General features: G+C 41.3%; 1 protein-coding gene across 1 annotated transcript in view; it reads right to left on the reverse strand.

Annotated features, from left to right (window-relative positions):
* The window catches only part of ADGRA2 (adhesion G protein-coupled receptor A2), a 415622-nt gene that overhangs the window by 26043 nt on the left and 375417 nt on the right, over window positions 1-14162 (reverse strand). The window contains exon 8 of the mRNA XM_053717749.1: window positions 1903-2067. Coding sequence (XP_053573724.1) covers window positions 1903-2067 — 165 coding nt within the window. The remainder of the gene's footprint in view (window positions 1-1902; window positions 2068-14162) is intronic.

The raw sequence follows: 14162 nt of genomic DNA on the forward strand, positions 1-14162 counted from the left end.
CCACCCCCTTTGCTCTCTCTCCCCCCTCTCTTTTGCTCTCTCTCCTTCCTCTCTTATGCTCTTTCTCTTCCTCCTCTCTTTTGCTCTCCCTCTCCCCCCTCTCTTTTGCTCTCTCTCTCCCCTCTCTTTTGCTCTCTCTCTCCCCTCTCTTTTGCTCTCTCTCTCCCCTCTCTTTTGCTCTCTCCCCCCTCTCTTTTGCTCTCCCTCTTCCTTCTCTTTTGCTCTCTCTACCCCTCTCATTTGCTCTCTCCCCTCTCATTTGCTCTCTCTCTCCCCTCTCATTTGCTCTCTCTCTCCCCTCTCTTATACTCTCTCTCCCCTCTCTTTTGTGCTCTCTCTCCCCTCTTTTGCTCTCTCTCGCCCTCTTTTGCTCTCTCTCTCCCCCCTCTTTTATTCGTCCCCCCCTCTCTTTTGCTCTCCCCCCCCCTCTTTTTTTCTCTCCCTCTCCTCTCTTTTGCTCTCTTGCTCCCCTCATTTGCTCTCTCACTCCCCTCTCTTTTGCTCTCTCTCTCCTCTCTCTTTTGCTCTCCCTCTCCCCCCTCTCTTTTTCTCTCCCTCCCCTCTCTTTTGCTCTCTCTCCCCCCGTCTTTTTTTTTTTGTATAAGGGCACTCCCACTCCCTCCCATTCCCTGCTGAGGCCTCCACCTGCCACCCGCCCACATCTTCCACCGGCATCAGCAGAAGATCGTTACAGACGGTGACACACACCGTGTATCGATCAGGCATCTGGCCTCATATGGAGGCGGAGCACTGATCGCGCTCCGGCTCCATATGTGGCAGATGCCTGAAGTTTAAGGAGCTCCATCTCTCAGCTGTTATGCTCCTGAAGCTGTCTCGCGCTGAGATGGCTGCACGCACATCCAACATTCCTTTGAGGATGCGTGTGCAACTGCAGACGGCGACGGACGCGTTACAAACGCGATTATAGTTTATATGGATATAATTTTTCTTTGTTACCATTCCTAACTATTAGCTCCTTCTCAACTGAAACGGAAAGGAAAAAAATACCACATTAAATCACCCCTCCCCACCCCCCAAAAAAAACAAAAAAAATGTCTCTCTTCTGTAGAGGTCATATCCAGTTACTCTTCATTTTAATAATTTCTGTACCTTCCCCCTTGCCTGAGAAAACGTCTTGCAAACCCCACGCTCAGTATACAGAGGTATCCTCTCAACTAAAGTCTAGTTATTCTGTGTTCAGTGCTTAATATATATAGAGCAGGTTATATATATATATATATTTTTTTTTTTTAATTTACAATGCCTAATAAAATGCTTGATTAAAGATTTCTCCTTATGCCACCAATATGCTCTTAAACTGAGAGTTTATTGAGAGTATATCAATCTGCTCAACTGATATTAATCTCTTGTGGGGGAGAGATATGTTGCCTATATTCTAGAAATTACGCAGTTACAAGTTGAAGGACAAGGAGGAAATCAAACTCTTTTAAGAAATAAAAGTTAGTTATACAGAAAATACTTTTTTAAAAAAAAAAAAAAAAAAAAACAGCTGCAGTGCAAGCTAGCTTTTACCTACCACTAATGAATCTTATGAGTTATTTATAATATCCATACACAAAAAGGGTGAGTTACTCAATAATGACAGAATAACCAAAGAAATGATCAAACTGTGGCACTTTTGCCAGGTGAAACTACATTTCAGTTTTTGTGGTTCAAAAATGTTTTCCATTGGTGAGTTAAAGAAATAACGTAGCTGCACTAAAGTGTAAAGGGACAATGATAAAGAAAAAATAAATATGTGCCATTATAAATAACATCTGACATAATTATAACCCTCCCCTATATCATTTAAACCGAGCGATTTCAATATAAGGGCACCCACAATGTCAGTTTATGTTGCTCTGTTACAAAGGAAGCCAATATAATTGTATAAACTGATACCTGAATTCTCCTCTGTTGTTTGAGACCCGTTCAGCAGGACAGTAGGATGCAGATGTCTCCAGTACCACCAGTTCCACCTTTTTGCTGATATTGCCATGCTCAGTGAGGACGTTACACTCCCACTCGCCATTTGCCGACACCAAGATGTTAGACAGGATGAGCTCACTGGAGGGAAATAAAGGACATCTGCATATTAGTTAATGTAGACAATAAGGACAAGATACAGTAAAGTGAGACAAGTCTCCATATCAACTTTCCAAGTTTGAGAAATCTACATTATTTATTGAACAGGTGCCACATAATAACAAAGAAAGTGGGGACGATCATCTCACTGGAGAGAAAGCCCTAATCTTGTTGCATATATCTCTATGTCACAGAGGGAAACTAGATGGAAAGAGTGACATAAAAATACATATGATTTAGAACAAAGTTTTTTTAAAGGTGATTATCCAGAAAATGTATAATACACGGACACAAATAGTGGGTGTATATAATCAAAGGAGGTAAACAAGCATCCTTTAAAACGAGGGGTCAAAACAAAAAAAGTATATATTGGTACAGTGTTGTGAAGGAGGACGGGAATTTTTTAGCACCCCATCCTCCATAAAACACAGAGGGTTATGAAGGAAACCCCTCTTTCCATTTAGGGCCCTGATACCCCCGTCATTTTTAGGTGAATGGGATAAATAACAAAAAACATAATTTATGCTTACCAGATAAATTATTTTCCTTCCGGAAAGGGAGAGTCTACGGCTTCATTCCTTACTGTTGAGAAATACAACACCTGGCCACCAGGAGGAGGCAAGGACACCCCAGCCAAAGGCTTAAATATCCCTCACACTTCCTCATTACCCCAGTCTTTCTGCCAAAGGAACAAGGAAAAGTAGGAGAAACATTAGGGTATAAATGGTGCCAGAAGAATAAAATAAATAATAGGGGACCGCAGACTCTCCCTATCCGCAAGGAAAGCATAAATTATGTTTTCCTTACTAAGATAGGGAGAATCCACAGCTTCATTCCTTACTGTTGGGAAAACTATACCCATGCTCCAGAGGACACTGAATGAACAATGGGAGAGAACAAAAAGGAAGAGGCAGACCCTATTCTGAGGGCACCACAGCCTGCAAAACTTTTCTCCCAAAAGCTGCTTCAGCCAAAGCAAAAACATCAAACTTGTAAAATGTTGAAAAAGTATGTAAGGTGGACCAGGTAGCCGCCTTACAAATCTGATCCATAGAGGCCTCGTTCTAAAAGACCCAAGACAAAGCCACTGCTCTAGTGGAATGAGCCGTGTATGCTAACCGTCTGATACTCCTTAACCAAAAAGAATGGAAAATCAAAGTAGCCTTCTGCCCCTTACGCTTCCCTGAATAGAAAACAAACAAAGAGGAAGATTGTCTAAACTCCTTAGTAGCCTGAAGATAGAACTTCAAGGCGTGAACCACATCCAAATTGTGAAGTAAGCGCTCCATCGATGAGGAAGGATTAGGACACAAGGAAGGAACCACAATCTCCTGATTGATGTTGCGATCTGACACAACCTTAGGAAGAAAACCTAATTTAGTAAGTAAAACTGCCTTATCTGCATGAAAAATCAGATAAGGGGGCTCACATTGCAAAGCAGAGATCTCAGAAACTCTGCGCTCAGAGGCAATAGCCAATAAAAAGAGAGCCTTCCAAGATAACAATTTAATGTCAACGAAATGCAGAGGCTCAAATGGAACCTGTTGCAAAACCCGAAGAACAAGATTTAGGCTCCAAGGAGGAGTCCCATATCTAAACACAGGTCTGATCCTAATCAGAGCCTTAACAAAGGAAGCTCAGCCAGTCTCTTGTGCAATAAAAACTGATAGGGCCAAAATTTGTCCCCTCAGGGAACTAGCAGAAAGGCCATTCTCCAGCCCATCCTAGAGAAAAGATAAGATCCTGGCAACCTTAACTCCAGGAAAAAACACGCTCTTCACACCAGAATAAGTAGGTCCTCCACACCTTGTGGTAGATACGCCGAGTAACTGGTTTACGAGTTTGAATAAGAGTATCAATGACACTCTTAGAGAAACCTCTCTTGGTTAAGACTAAGAATTCAATCTCCACGCAGTCAGCCTCAGAAAATCTAGATTTTGATGAACAAATGGACCTTGTATCAGCAGGTCTCAGCGACAAGGTAACTTCCACGGAGGAGATGAGGACATCCCCACTAGATCCACGAACCACGTCCTTTGCAGCCACAATGGAACAATCAGGATTACTGATACCCGCTCCTGCTTGATGCGGGCCACCACTCGAGGAAGAAGCGGTAATGGAGGAAAAAGATATATGAGTTTGAACCTCCAGGGCACTGCTAGTGCATCTATTAGATCCGCTTTGGGGATCCCTCAACCTCGACCCATACCTCGGTAGCTTGGTATTGAAATGGGACGCCATGAGATCTATCTCCAGCGTCCCCCACTTGCTGCATATCTCTGCAAACACCTCGGCATGGGGAGACCATTCCCCTGGATGGAAGGATTGCCTGCTGAGAAAATCTGCCTCCCATTTGTCCACACCCGGAATGTGGATTGCTGACAGCGAACAGCTGTGGGCCTGCGCCCACTCCAGAATCTGAGATACTTCCTTCATCGCCAAGGAACTTCTCGGTCCCCCCTGATGGTTGATGTAAGCCACCGAGGTTATATTGTCTGATTGGAATCTGATAAACTGGGATGAACCCAGAAGTGGCCAAGCCTTCAAGGCCTTGAAGATTGCCCGTAGTTCCAAAATATTGATCGGGAGGGAGGACTCCTCTTGAGTCCACAACCCCTGTGCCTTCCTGGCACCCCAAACAGCTCCCCATCAGGATAGGCTTTGCATCCGTAGTCACAATCTCCCAGAATGGTCTTAAGAAGTATGTCCCTCGGGACAGATGATCTGGACAGAGCCACCAAGAGATCGATTCTCTTGACCGGCTGTCTAATACAATCTGTTGAGACAGATCTGAATGATCACCATTCCACTGCCTCAGCATGCACAGTTGTAAAGGTCTGAGAAAGAACCTGGCAAAAGGAATGATGTCCATACAGGACACCATGAGACCAATCACCTCAATACACTGAGCCACAGGGGGACTCAAGGAGGTCCAGAGGGCAAAACATGCCAAAGATAGCTTGCAACGTCTCTGGTCTGTTAGAAATATCCTCATGGATATGGAGTCTATTATAGTACCCAGAAATTCCACCCTGGTACTTGGGATAAGAGAACTCTTTTCCAAGTTTATCTTCCATCCATGTGATCGAAGAAGACTGAGAAGGGACTCTGAGAATTCTTCCGCAAGACGAAAGGATGGTGCTTGCACCAGAATATCGTCCAAGTATGGGGCTACTGCAATACCCTGAGTTCTGGCAATGGCTAGAAGAGCCCCCAGAACCTTTGTAAAGATTCTTGGAGCAGTAGCTAGGCCAAATGGAAGGGCAATGAACTGGAAGTGCTGCTCCAGGAATGCAAACCTCAGGAACTGAAAGTGTTCCCTGTGGATTGGAACATGAAGGTAAGCATCCTTCAGATCTATAGAGGTCATAAACTGGCCTTCCTGAATTAAAGGAAGGATGGACCTTATTATCTCCATCTTGAAGGAACGGACACTGAGAAATTTGTTTAAGCACTTTAGGTCCAGAATTAGGTGGAAAGATCCCTCCTTCTTTGGGACCATGAAGAGGTTTGAATAAAACCCCAAACCGCTTTCTTCAATAGGCACCGAGACAACAACTCCTAAGAAGGATAGATCCCGAACGCACCCTAGAAAGGCATCCCTCTTTTCTGGTCTGGTAGACAGATTTGAGAGAAGGACTCTGCCCCTTGGTGGATGAGATTTAAAGCCTATCTTGTATCCCTGAGATACCACCTCCAGGACCCACTGATCCTGTATGTCCTTGAACCAGGTGCCTGAAAAAAGAGACAGTCTGCCCCTACACAATCCGATCCTGGATCGGGGGCCGCCCCTTCATGCCAATTTGTTTTCAGCAGGCTTCTTATTATGTTTGGATTTATTCCAGGACTGAGCCGGCTTCCAAGTACTCTTGAGTTGCTTGGGCTTTGAGGAGGATTGCTGTCATTGGGATTTGTCAGAACGAAAGGAACGAAAATTAGAAGATTGGCATCCCTTAGGCTTGTTCTTCTTATCTTGCGGTAGGAAGGCACCCTTGCCTCCGGTAACCATAGAAATAATGGAGTCCAGGCCTGGACCAAATAAAATCTTTCCCTTAAAGGGAAGAGAAAGGAATATGGACTTAGAAGTCATATCCGCAGACCAAGACTTCAACCAGAGCGCCCGGCGGGCTAGGACCGCAAAGCCAGAGGCAAATTATTCGCCTAAATGCAAAGGCATGTTCGTATCACAGATAAAAGTATTAGCAATTCTCAGAGCTTTAATTCTGTCTTGAATATCCTCGAGGGGAGACTCCACCTCAATGAGTTCTGACAAAGATTCGCACCAGTAGGTAGCTGCTCTGGCAACGGCTGCAACGGCAGCAGCCGGTTGAAACAAAAATCCTGTATGTTGAAACATCTTTCTCAGAAAGGTTTCCATTTTCTTATCCATCGGCTCTCTGAACGAAGAACTATCCACAAGGGGTATAGTAGTACGTTTAGCAAGCATAGAGATAGCACCATCCACCTTAGCAATGGAGCCCCACAAATCCAGTTGGGAGTCCGGGACCGGGAACAACTAAAAGTAGACAAGGGGAAAAGGAAGAACCAATTCTTTCCCATTCATTCTTAATAATGTTAACCATCTTAACCGGCACAGGAAAAGTCAAAGTTACTTTCCTGTCTTCCTAAACTCTGTCTAATTTAGGTATCATAGGTTCTTCAGGCAGCGCAGCCTCTGGAACGTAGACAGAACCTCCTTTAACAAAAAACGCAAGTGCTTAATTTTAAAACTAAAGGAAGGTTACTCTACAGCAGGCGGCTTAGACGCTAAGGACTCCGACCCAGAAAGTCCACCCTCTGAAGCTACAGAGGTTAACTCATCATCGGATAACTGGGACATAATAGCTAAATCCAATAAATATTTAGATGACTCCGGGTCAGGAGAGCTATGTTTAACCTTTCTCTTGCATTTGTTAGAGGGACGGAAATGCACTGAGGGCAGACACCACAGTTTGTAACTGCTCGGCAAAGTCCGCAGGAAGAAGGCCTCCTCCGGATGGAGGATTAGATGTGCTATGGGGAACTGCATGTGGAGTGGATAATGTAGCAAGGGTAGTAATCTCACGGGATGCCGAGCTCTGAGAGGTAGATGGCTCAGAGAGACTAAGAGCCTTTGCAGGCTTGTCTCCCTTTTTAGATTTTATAACGGTGTTAAGGCATGTGGAACATAATTGAGTAGGCTAGAAAACCATGACCTCCTCACAATATAAACAGGTATGCTTTAGTATCATGTCAGAGTCCTCCATAGCTCAGGTTATACCCACAAAAGGACACAAATAAAAACATTTTTATTATAGAATACTGCACCTTTATACTCTTAATGGCTGGGGCAGTCACCACCTCCTAGACCCAGACAGTTAACAGAGGAAACGCTCTCCTCAGGTTCAAGTCTCAGCTGGAATGGAGGAAATGAACATAGACCACACCCGGTCACATGGAGTGCAAGACAGTACTTCCCCTGTTATTACAAGTACAGCAAGTAATAGGAGCTGTGCAACACTTTAAAAAACAAAAGTAAAAACTTAAAAGTGAAACCTGTTTGTTCCAGCAATAAACACACAGTCTATCAGCCCAGGAAAAAATCAGACAAAGCAGCATGTAAATAATTAATATACTGATTAATTAACCCCAACTGTTCAATAAACCCCCTTCAGAGGATATTAACCCTGGATCCTATCAAGGTATAAAGGAGCCACACTGTGACCCTGTTATAGTGTTGTTTGTGTAAAAATTGAAACGATCTTACCTCCAGAATCCATGCTGTGGAACAGAACACAGCCTCTCAAATGTGACAGTCTTATAGCAGTGCTCCTGACATGGACTTGAGTGAGAGAGAGCAGGCAGTGAAACTCGTCAACACTGATTGCTTAGGAGCTGTTAGCAGTAGTCTGGATGGTTTCGCAGAAAAACTTTCCCTGCATCTCCAGACTCTAACTTTCATCAATACTCTCACTGAGAGGTTGATAAGACTACTTAAAACTCCAGTCCTATCTCGAAGGGCAGATGCCCTTTTTCAGGACTCTCCGAATCTTCTAACACTTCTCTGCCACCTCCTAACTTGACGAAAGGCAAAGAATGACTGGGGTAATGAGGAAGTGGGAGGGATATTTAAGACTTTGGCTGTGGTGTCTTTGCCTCCTCCTGGTGGCCAGGTGTTGTATTTCCCAACAGTAAGGAATGAAGCCTTGGACTATCTCTATTTTAGGAAGGAAATGTAAAATATTTAGATTAAATACACAGTAAAACACAAGAATGCTTTTTCAAGTTTTAAGGTATATGAATGGAAATGGCTCCAAAGTAGTACTGTACTGCCTCTGGAACCTCTAACGTAGACAGAACCTCCTTTAATAAAAAGTGCTCAATTTTTAATCTAAAGGACGGTTCCTCCGCAGCAGGAGGCTTAGACGGTAAGGACTCCGACCCAGAAAGTTCACCCTCTGAAGCTACAGAGGTTAACTCATCATTGGATATATATATATATATATATATATATATATATATATATATATATATATATATATATATATATATATATATATATATATACAGTTGTAATCAAAGTTATTCAACCCCCATTGCAAATCAGGTTTATTGTCAAAATGTACAGACTTTCAGCTGTTTGCAATGAGCAAATCAAACTAAAGCAGTTGAAATAGCTCAACACAAGGAATGCTTCAAGTGGTTTCCCCAAATTCAACTGTAAATGCAGCTTTTAATGAATTCTGCAGTCTCAAAATTATTCATCCCCTTCATGGCAAGCATCTTTAGTGGTTAGTAGAGCACCCTTTTGCTGTTATGACCTGCTGCAAATGAGATGCATAGCCAGACACCAGCTTCTGGCAGGGTTCCTGAGGAATCTTAGCCCATTCCTCATGAGCAATGGTCTCCAGTTCAGTAATATTCTTGGGTTTGCGTGATGCGACTGCCTTCTTTAAATCCCACCAGAGATTTTCTATGGGGTTCAAGTCAGGTGACTGTGGTGGCCACTGTAGAATCTCCTAGTACTTCTTCTGCAACCAAGCCTTGGTGGAATTTGAGGTATGCTCACAGACAGCATGATATTTTCTCCTAGGATTTCCTGATACTTCAATAAATCCATCTTGCCTTCTACATGTTGCAGGTTTCCAGTGCCAGAGGATGCAAAGCAGCCCCAGAGCATAACTGAGCCACCACAATGCTTAACTGTAGGCAGTGTTCTTTTCAGCATATTCTTCATTCTTCTTACTCCAGACATACCGCTGATCCATCGGGTCGAAAAGTTCCAGTTTTGTTTCATTGCTCCACAGAACAGAATCCAAAACTTCTGTGGCTTATTTACATGATTTTGAGCATATTGGAGCCGACTTTTAATGTGCTGTTGGGTCAGTAGTGGTGTACGTCTTGGAGTTCTGGCATGGAAACCTTCTGCATTTCGTATGCGCCTTACTGTGCAAACTGAAACCTCAGCTTGCTGCAGGTCTTTTGCAGTCACTCAAGGGTTTTTCTCAACCTGCCTTCTCAGAAATCTGGTTACAGCCGTTGATAGCTTCCTTTTTCTGCCCCATCCAGGTAGTTTATTTAACTTTGAACTTGCAAACGATGCTTTCAACAGTGCCTCTAGGAACATTCAGTGCCTTCGCTATCTTTTTGTATCCTGTTCCTTGTTTGTGAAGGGTGATGATGTCTTCTCAAATTTTTGGACCATTCTTATGACTTAGCCAAATTTCTAACATGCAGTCATGATTAGTTCCATCAGGTGTGCTTTAGACAACATCTGTTTTGCATATTTGTGCTGTTGTGAGGGATTCTATTCAGGGGGTTGAATAATTTTGAGACTGCATAATTCATTAAAAGTTGCATTTTCATTTGAATTTGGGGAATCCACTTGAAACATTTGTTGTGTTCGCTATTTCAGTTGCTTTTGTTTGATTTACTCATTGCAAACAGCTGAAAGTCTGTAAATTTTGACAATAAACCTGATTTGCAATGGGGGTTGAATCATTTTGATTACAACTGTATAAGCTTGCAAATAGACAAGTGAATAAAATAAGTGAAGAGTGGATCTACTTTCTAAAGGAACTATATGTTTACAAATGGGTACAGTTATAGTATGCTCCATAATGTATATAGAAAAACTCAGACAACTAAATACAAGACCCCCCCTAGCAACTTTATTGTGCAATAGAATATCCACAACAGCATATAAATAATGTTGCAATATGAAACAGAGACTTAATGATAAAGACCAAGAAAAATACTGTAAGGGTGAACTATGAGAATAAAAGCCCTCTTTGTGATTTAAAAAGAAAAATAATTGTAAATATATATAAAACAAAATGTACAATATAATTTACAACATAAATCTGTCTCTTAAAAGTAGTAACTTACCGCTGCTGCAGGTAGAGCACAGGAAAAAAGACACAGGTGTAAAATAAAAGCAAACTGGGTCTTAGCACACAGGAGACCATTCAAATGAAGAAAAGAGCGCAGTGGGAAAACTAACTGCTGTTTAACAGTGCTGTTCAAGTGCCAAAAAAAACCCCCCAAAAAACAGGAGCATCCTAACTGAATATGAACACGGCAGAATAAAAAGAACAATAAGAAAAAGTCGGTGTGCGTTAAACCGTAAAAATATACATTAAAAAAAAGTATTGGAATTTTAATAAACAAGCGTGTGTGTTTTTCCCCCCTAAACTCTATGTGTAAAAAGAAGGGGCTATCCTCATATAAATTAAGGCCTTTTGGTATATTTATATAACTGATTTGCAAGTAGCGGCTCCCATAAAACTCTGCGCAAATAAATTAACATTTATTCCCATCAGGTGATCCCTATTACTACAGGGATCACCTGGCTATTAAAATTTATATAGGAGTTTAATTTTAAACAGTGGGTTATAGGCTTTAAAACAAGATGACATGGGGGTCTATAAGCCTTTTTTGATCACGTTACAGGCACACAGACACCCCCAATCCTGTTTAAAGAAATGTTTTTTTTATTTTATTTTTAAATTGTTTTGATATTTTGTATTCACCATTGTAAATGACAGGTGATTACCTTTTAAATGATGTGTCCTGGAGGTTTGTAGGAGTTAAGGGAGCCAAGATAAAGGGGGGTTTATAAACATCCCCCTCATCCAGCTTCCTTCTCGTATTTACTGTGCCTGTTATTTCCGGGATTTCTGGGTCTAAGTGACGTCACCATGTTTGGACATCCCAAGAATCTCCCAACTGAGGCCTAACTCATCACCACCTCATAAGCTACCTAAGACAGTTGGAGGCCGCGATCAGTTCTGAAGGCGGTCCCCCCTAGGATGACAACACGAGGTCATCATTTGCCGTAACGGCATTACATGGGCAACAAACACGTGTCGCCATGAGTAGTTAAGGGTTTAAATTGAAACTAGCACAGCGGTATCAGTTATGTTCATGCTGCATGATCATTGGATGATAAGCATGAGGGTACTTCCTATTAATGCTTATTGGCTGTTAGAATCCTTCTTCTAATGTTTCAGCCAATGAGCAATAGTAGGAAGTAGACAACCAATAATATTTTTAGTTTCCATTTATATTACAATAACTTTTATTTAAGTTTTGTTTAATTTTTTTCTAGAAAATAGGTTAGCATGTTTGAATGCTTATTTTTTTATGAGATGACTTTTGAGAAATGTAAGTGCAATAATGTCCCTTTATTGTGTTTATTGTTACACGGCATGCATCTCTGTATCATTGATTTTCAACATAGTTTTCACAATACAACAGGATGAAATATTTAGGAAATTACTATTAATATAGCTGTTGAAGTTAAAAGATACTTACAAAGTTTACACACAACACCATATCTTAATGGCTGGAAAAGCCCCAGGAATCTGTAACATGTGCATACTTTAAGCTTTAATTTGTTTGTACAGTAACAATGAGAAATGTACAGACTAGGTATGCCAAGTGTCTATGGACTGCCGTCAATCTTTCATTTTCTTGGTGCATCTTGGCCCAAGAATTGTACATCCGATAGGAGCCCCTGAATGCACAGGATGCAACTTCATGCTGAGAGGAAACGTCTGATTTGCCAGCGAGGAATAAACAGTTTATCAGCGCTGGAGTCAGCAGGATGCAGAGCCGTAATACCAGAACCATTTGCTAAATTTAAACGCAGACACTGAATGTAAACAAGACATTCCTGGCCTCTTTTAGCTCATATCTGTCATTGACTAGAACAGCAGACCCTGGTTTCAGAAAATGAAATATGTGAGATGAGTGTATATTTTAACCTCTCCTTTCAAATTGTTAATATTTATGTCATGCTATAAATCACCCTGATGATGACATCATAATTTAAAGTGACCTAGTTTTCTTTTTTGTAAACAAATAATAATGTGACTATACGAGAAACGACGAAGTACCAGGAGGTAAATCCAGCTCTGCCTTTCCATATTAATATCTGAACTGTAGAATAAGACTGCATTATTAGTTTCTTAAATGTCAGTAACAAGCAAAAATAGGTACATTGTATTGCAATATTACAATATTTTAGAACACATTATTATTATTATTACTACACTAATATTCATTGGTAACTATGGGTTTGTTTACAATTTTGTACTTTTTCTCAGAAGATAATGATTTTTGAACCTCAGCCAATATTGTCAGTGTGTTTTTCCAGTGATCACAATATTAAAATGCTTCTGCTGTTAAAACTCCAGAGGCTCAAATTTTAAATACCTGGAAACAATCGTGTCACCGTGGTGGTGTCAAAATGGCTGCCAGCCTTCCCATGTGCCTGTTATAATCCCCCTAGTACAGTTTTTCCATAACCAGGATATGTTCCAACTCCACCTAGACCCACCTACAGCATGTCGACCCCACCTATAAACACACCCAACCTCAACCCTTTTGTTGCGTTGCCACCCCCAAAAAACAACAGTGGGCCTCCAGTGGGCTATGGGGAGCTGTTGGGAGGTATGTATATGCCCCCCCCTTTATGTAGCACCTGAAAACAACACAACATTATCTTAGATCTTAACCTCCCAATTTCATATTCCAAAAACCACATACACAGGCTTAAAGGGACATTTCAGTCAAAAATTAAATACACGTATATGAATTACATCTTTGGGTAGAAACATATTTACAATATACATATATTGTCAAAAATGCTTCTAGTAAAAGAAACTTTTCTTTGCACATGCATGTGAAGCATAACTAGATATTCTCAGTGCACCAGCATTTTACATACTGCAGCAGCTCAGAGCACCAGTGGGGCTTATATCATGTCAGAAATTAACAAATTGAGGCATTACCAGGTGATACAGGCACCTTAGGTTCTCTGAGAAAGAGCTGTATTTAAAATATTGGTACACAGAGCATACTTAAATTGAAAAAGCTATAGCTTTTATTAGCAGCATTTTTGCTAAGACATGTATATTGCAGACATGCTTCTATTAAAAAATCAAAGCACCTGTGTGTATTTGAATTTTGCCTGGAGTGTCCCTTTAAGAACAAACAAAATGGCAATGTTGGTAGTTTAGCAATTACATCACAGGTTTAAGGGCTCTATATATTTAAGTAGTGTCTTATGACGCTAACAGGTGATGTGAGCAATCAAATGTTTGTGCTCCAAAACCACAGATACATGTGCGCATGTCTCTTTGAAGAATTTGAAATGGGGCGTTATCAGTATAGTGGGCATGTTGGTTTGTTAAGTTAGTGGCTTTGCTAATTTAATTTTGTATCTTCAAATTTGTATCTTTTTGGTGATGTTGCTTTCTAGTGTCATCCAATATGGCAGTGGGTAATTTCAGAGTGTTCTGCCTGTGCACAAAAACAATATCACTTTTTAAAACTTTTTGGGGTATTTGGTAATAAGTTAAAAAATATTGTTCTTTTAGCGGAATTTGAAGAGTGAAAAATGTATTCAAATCTCTTGTGAAATAACAGTAAACACCTGGGCCTGCATTACATATGCAGCGTCGCCCGCAAAATCCTCCGCCGCCAGATTTTACGCGATTTTGGTATTACATATACAGCTTAGCATACAAGTTACGCGCGTATATTTCACCCGTCGCTCGCAATTATTACTCCCATAGGCTAACATGGGACCG

This window comes from Bombina bombina, chromosome 6 (assembly GCF_027579735.1).
Source record: "Bombina bombina isolate aBomBom1 chromosome 6, aBomBom1.pri, whole genome shotgun sequence".
NCBI classification, from domain to species: Eukaryota; Metazoa; Chordata; class Amphibia; order Anura; family Bombinatoridae; genus Bombina; species Bombina bombina.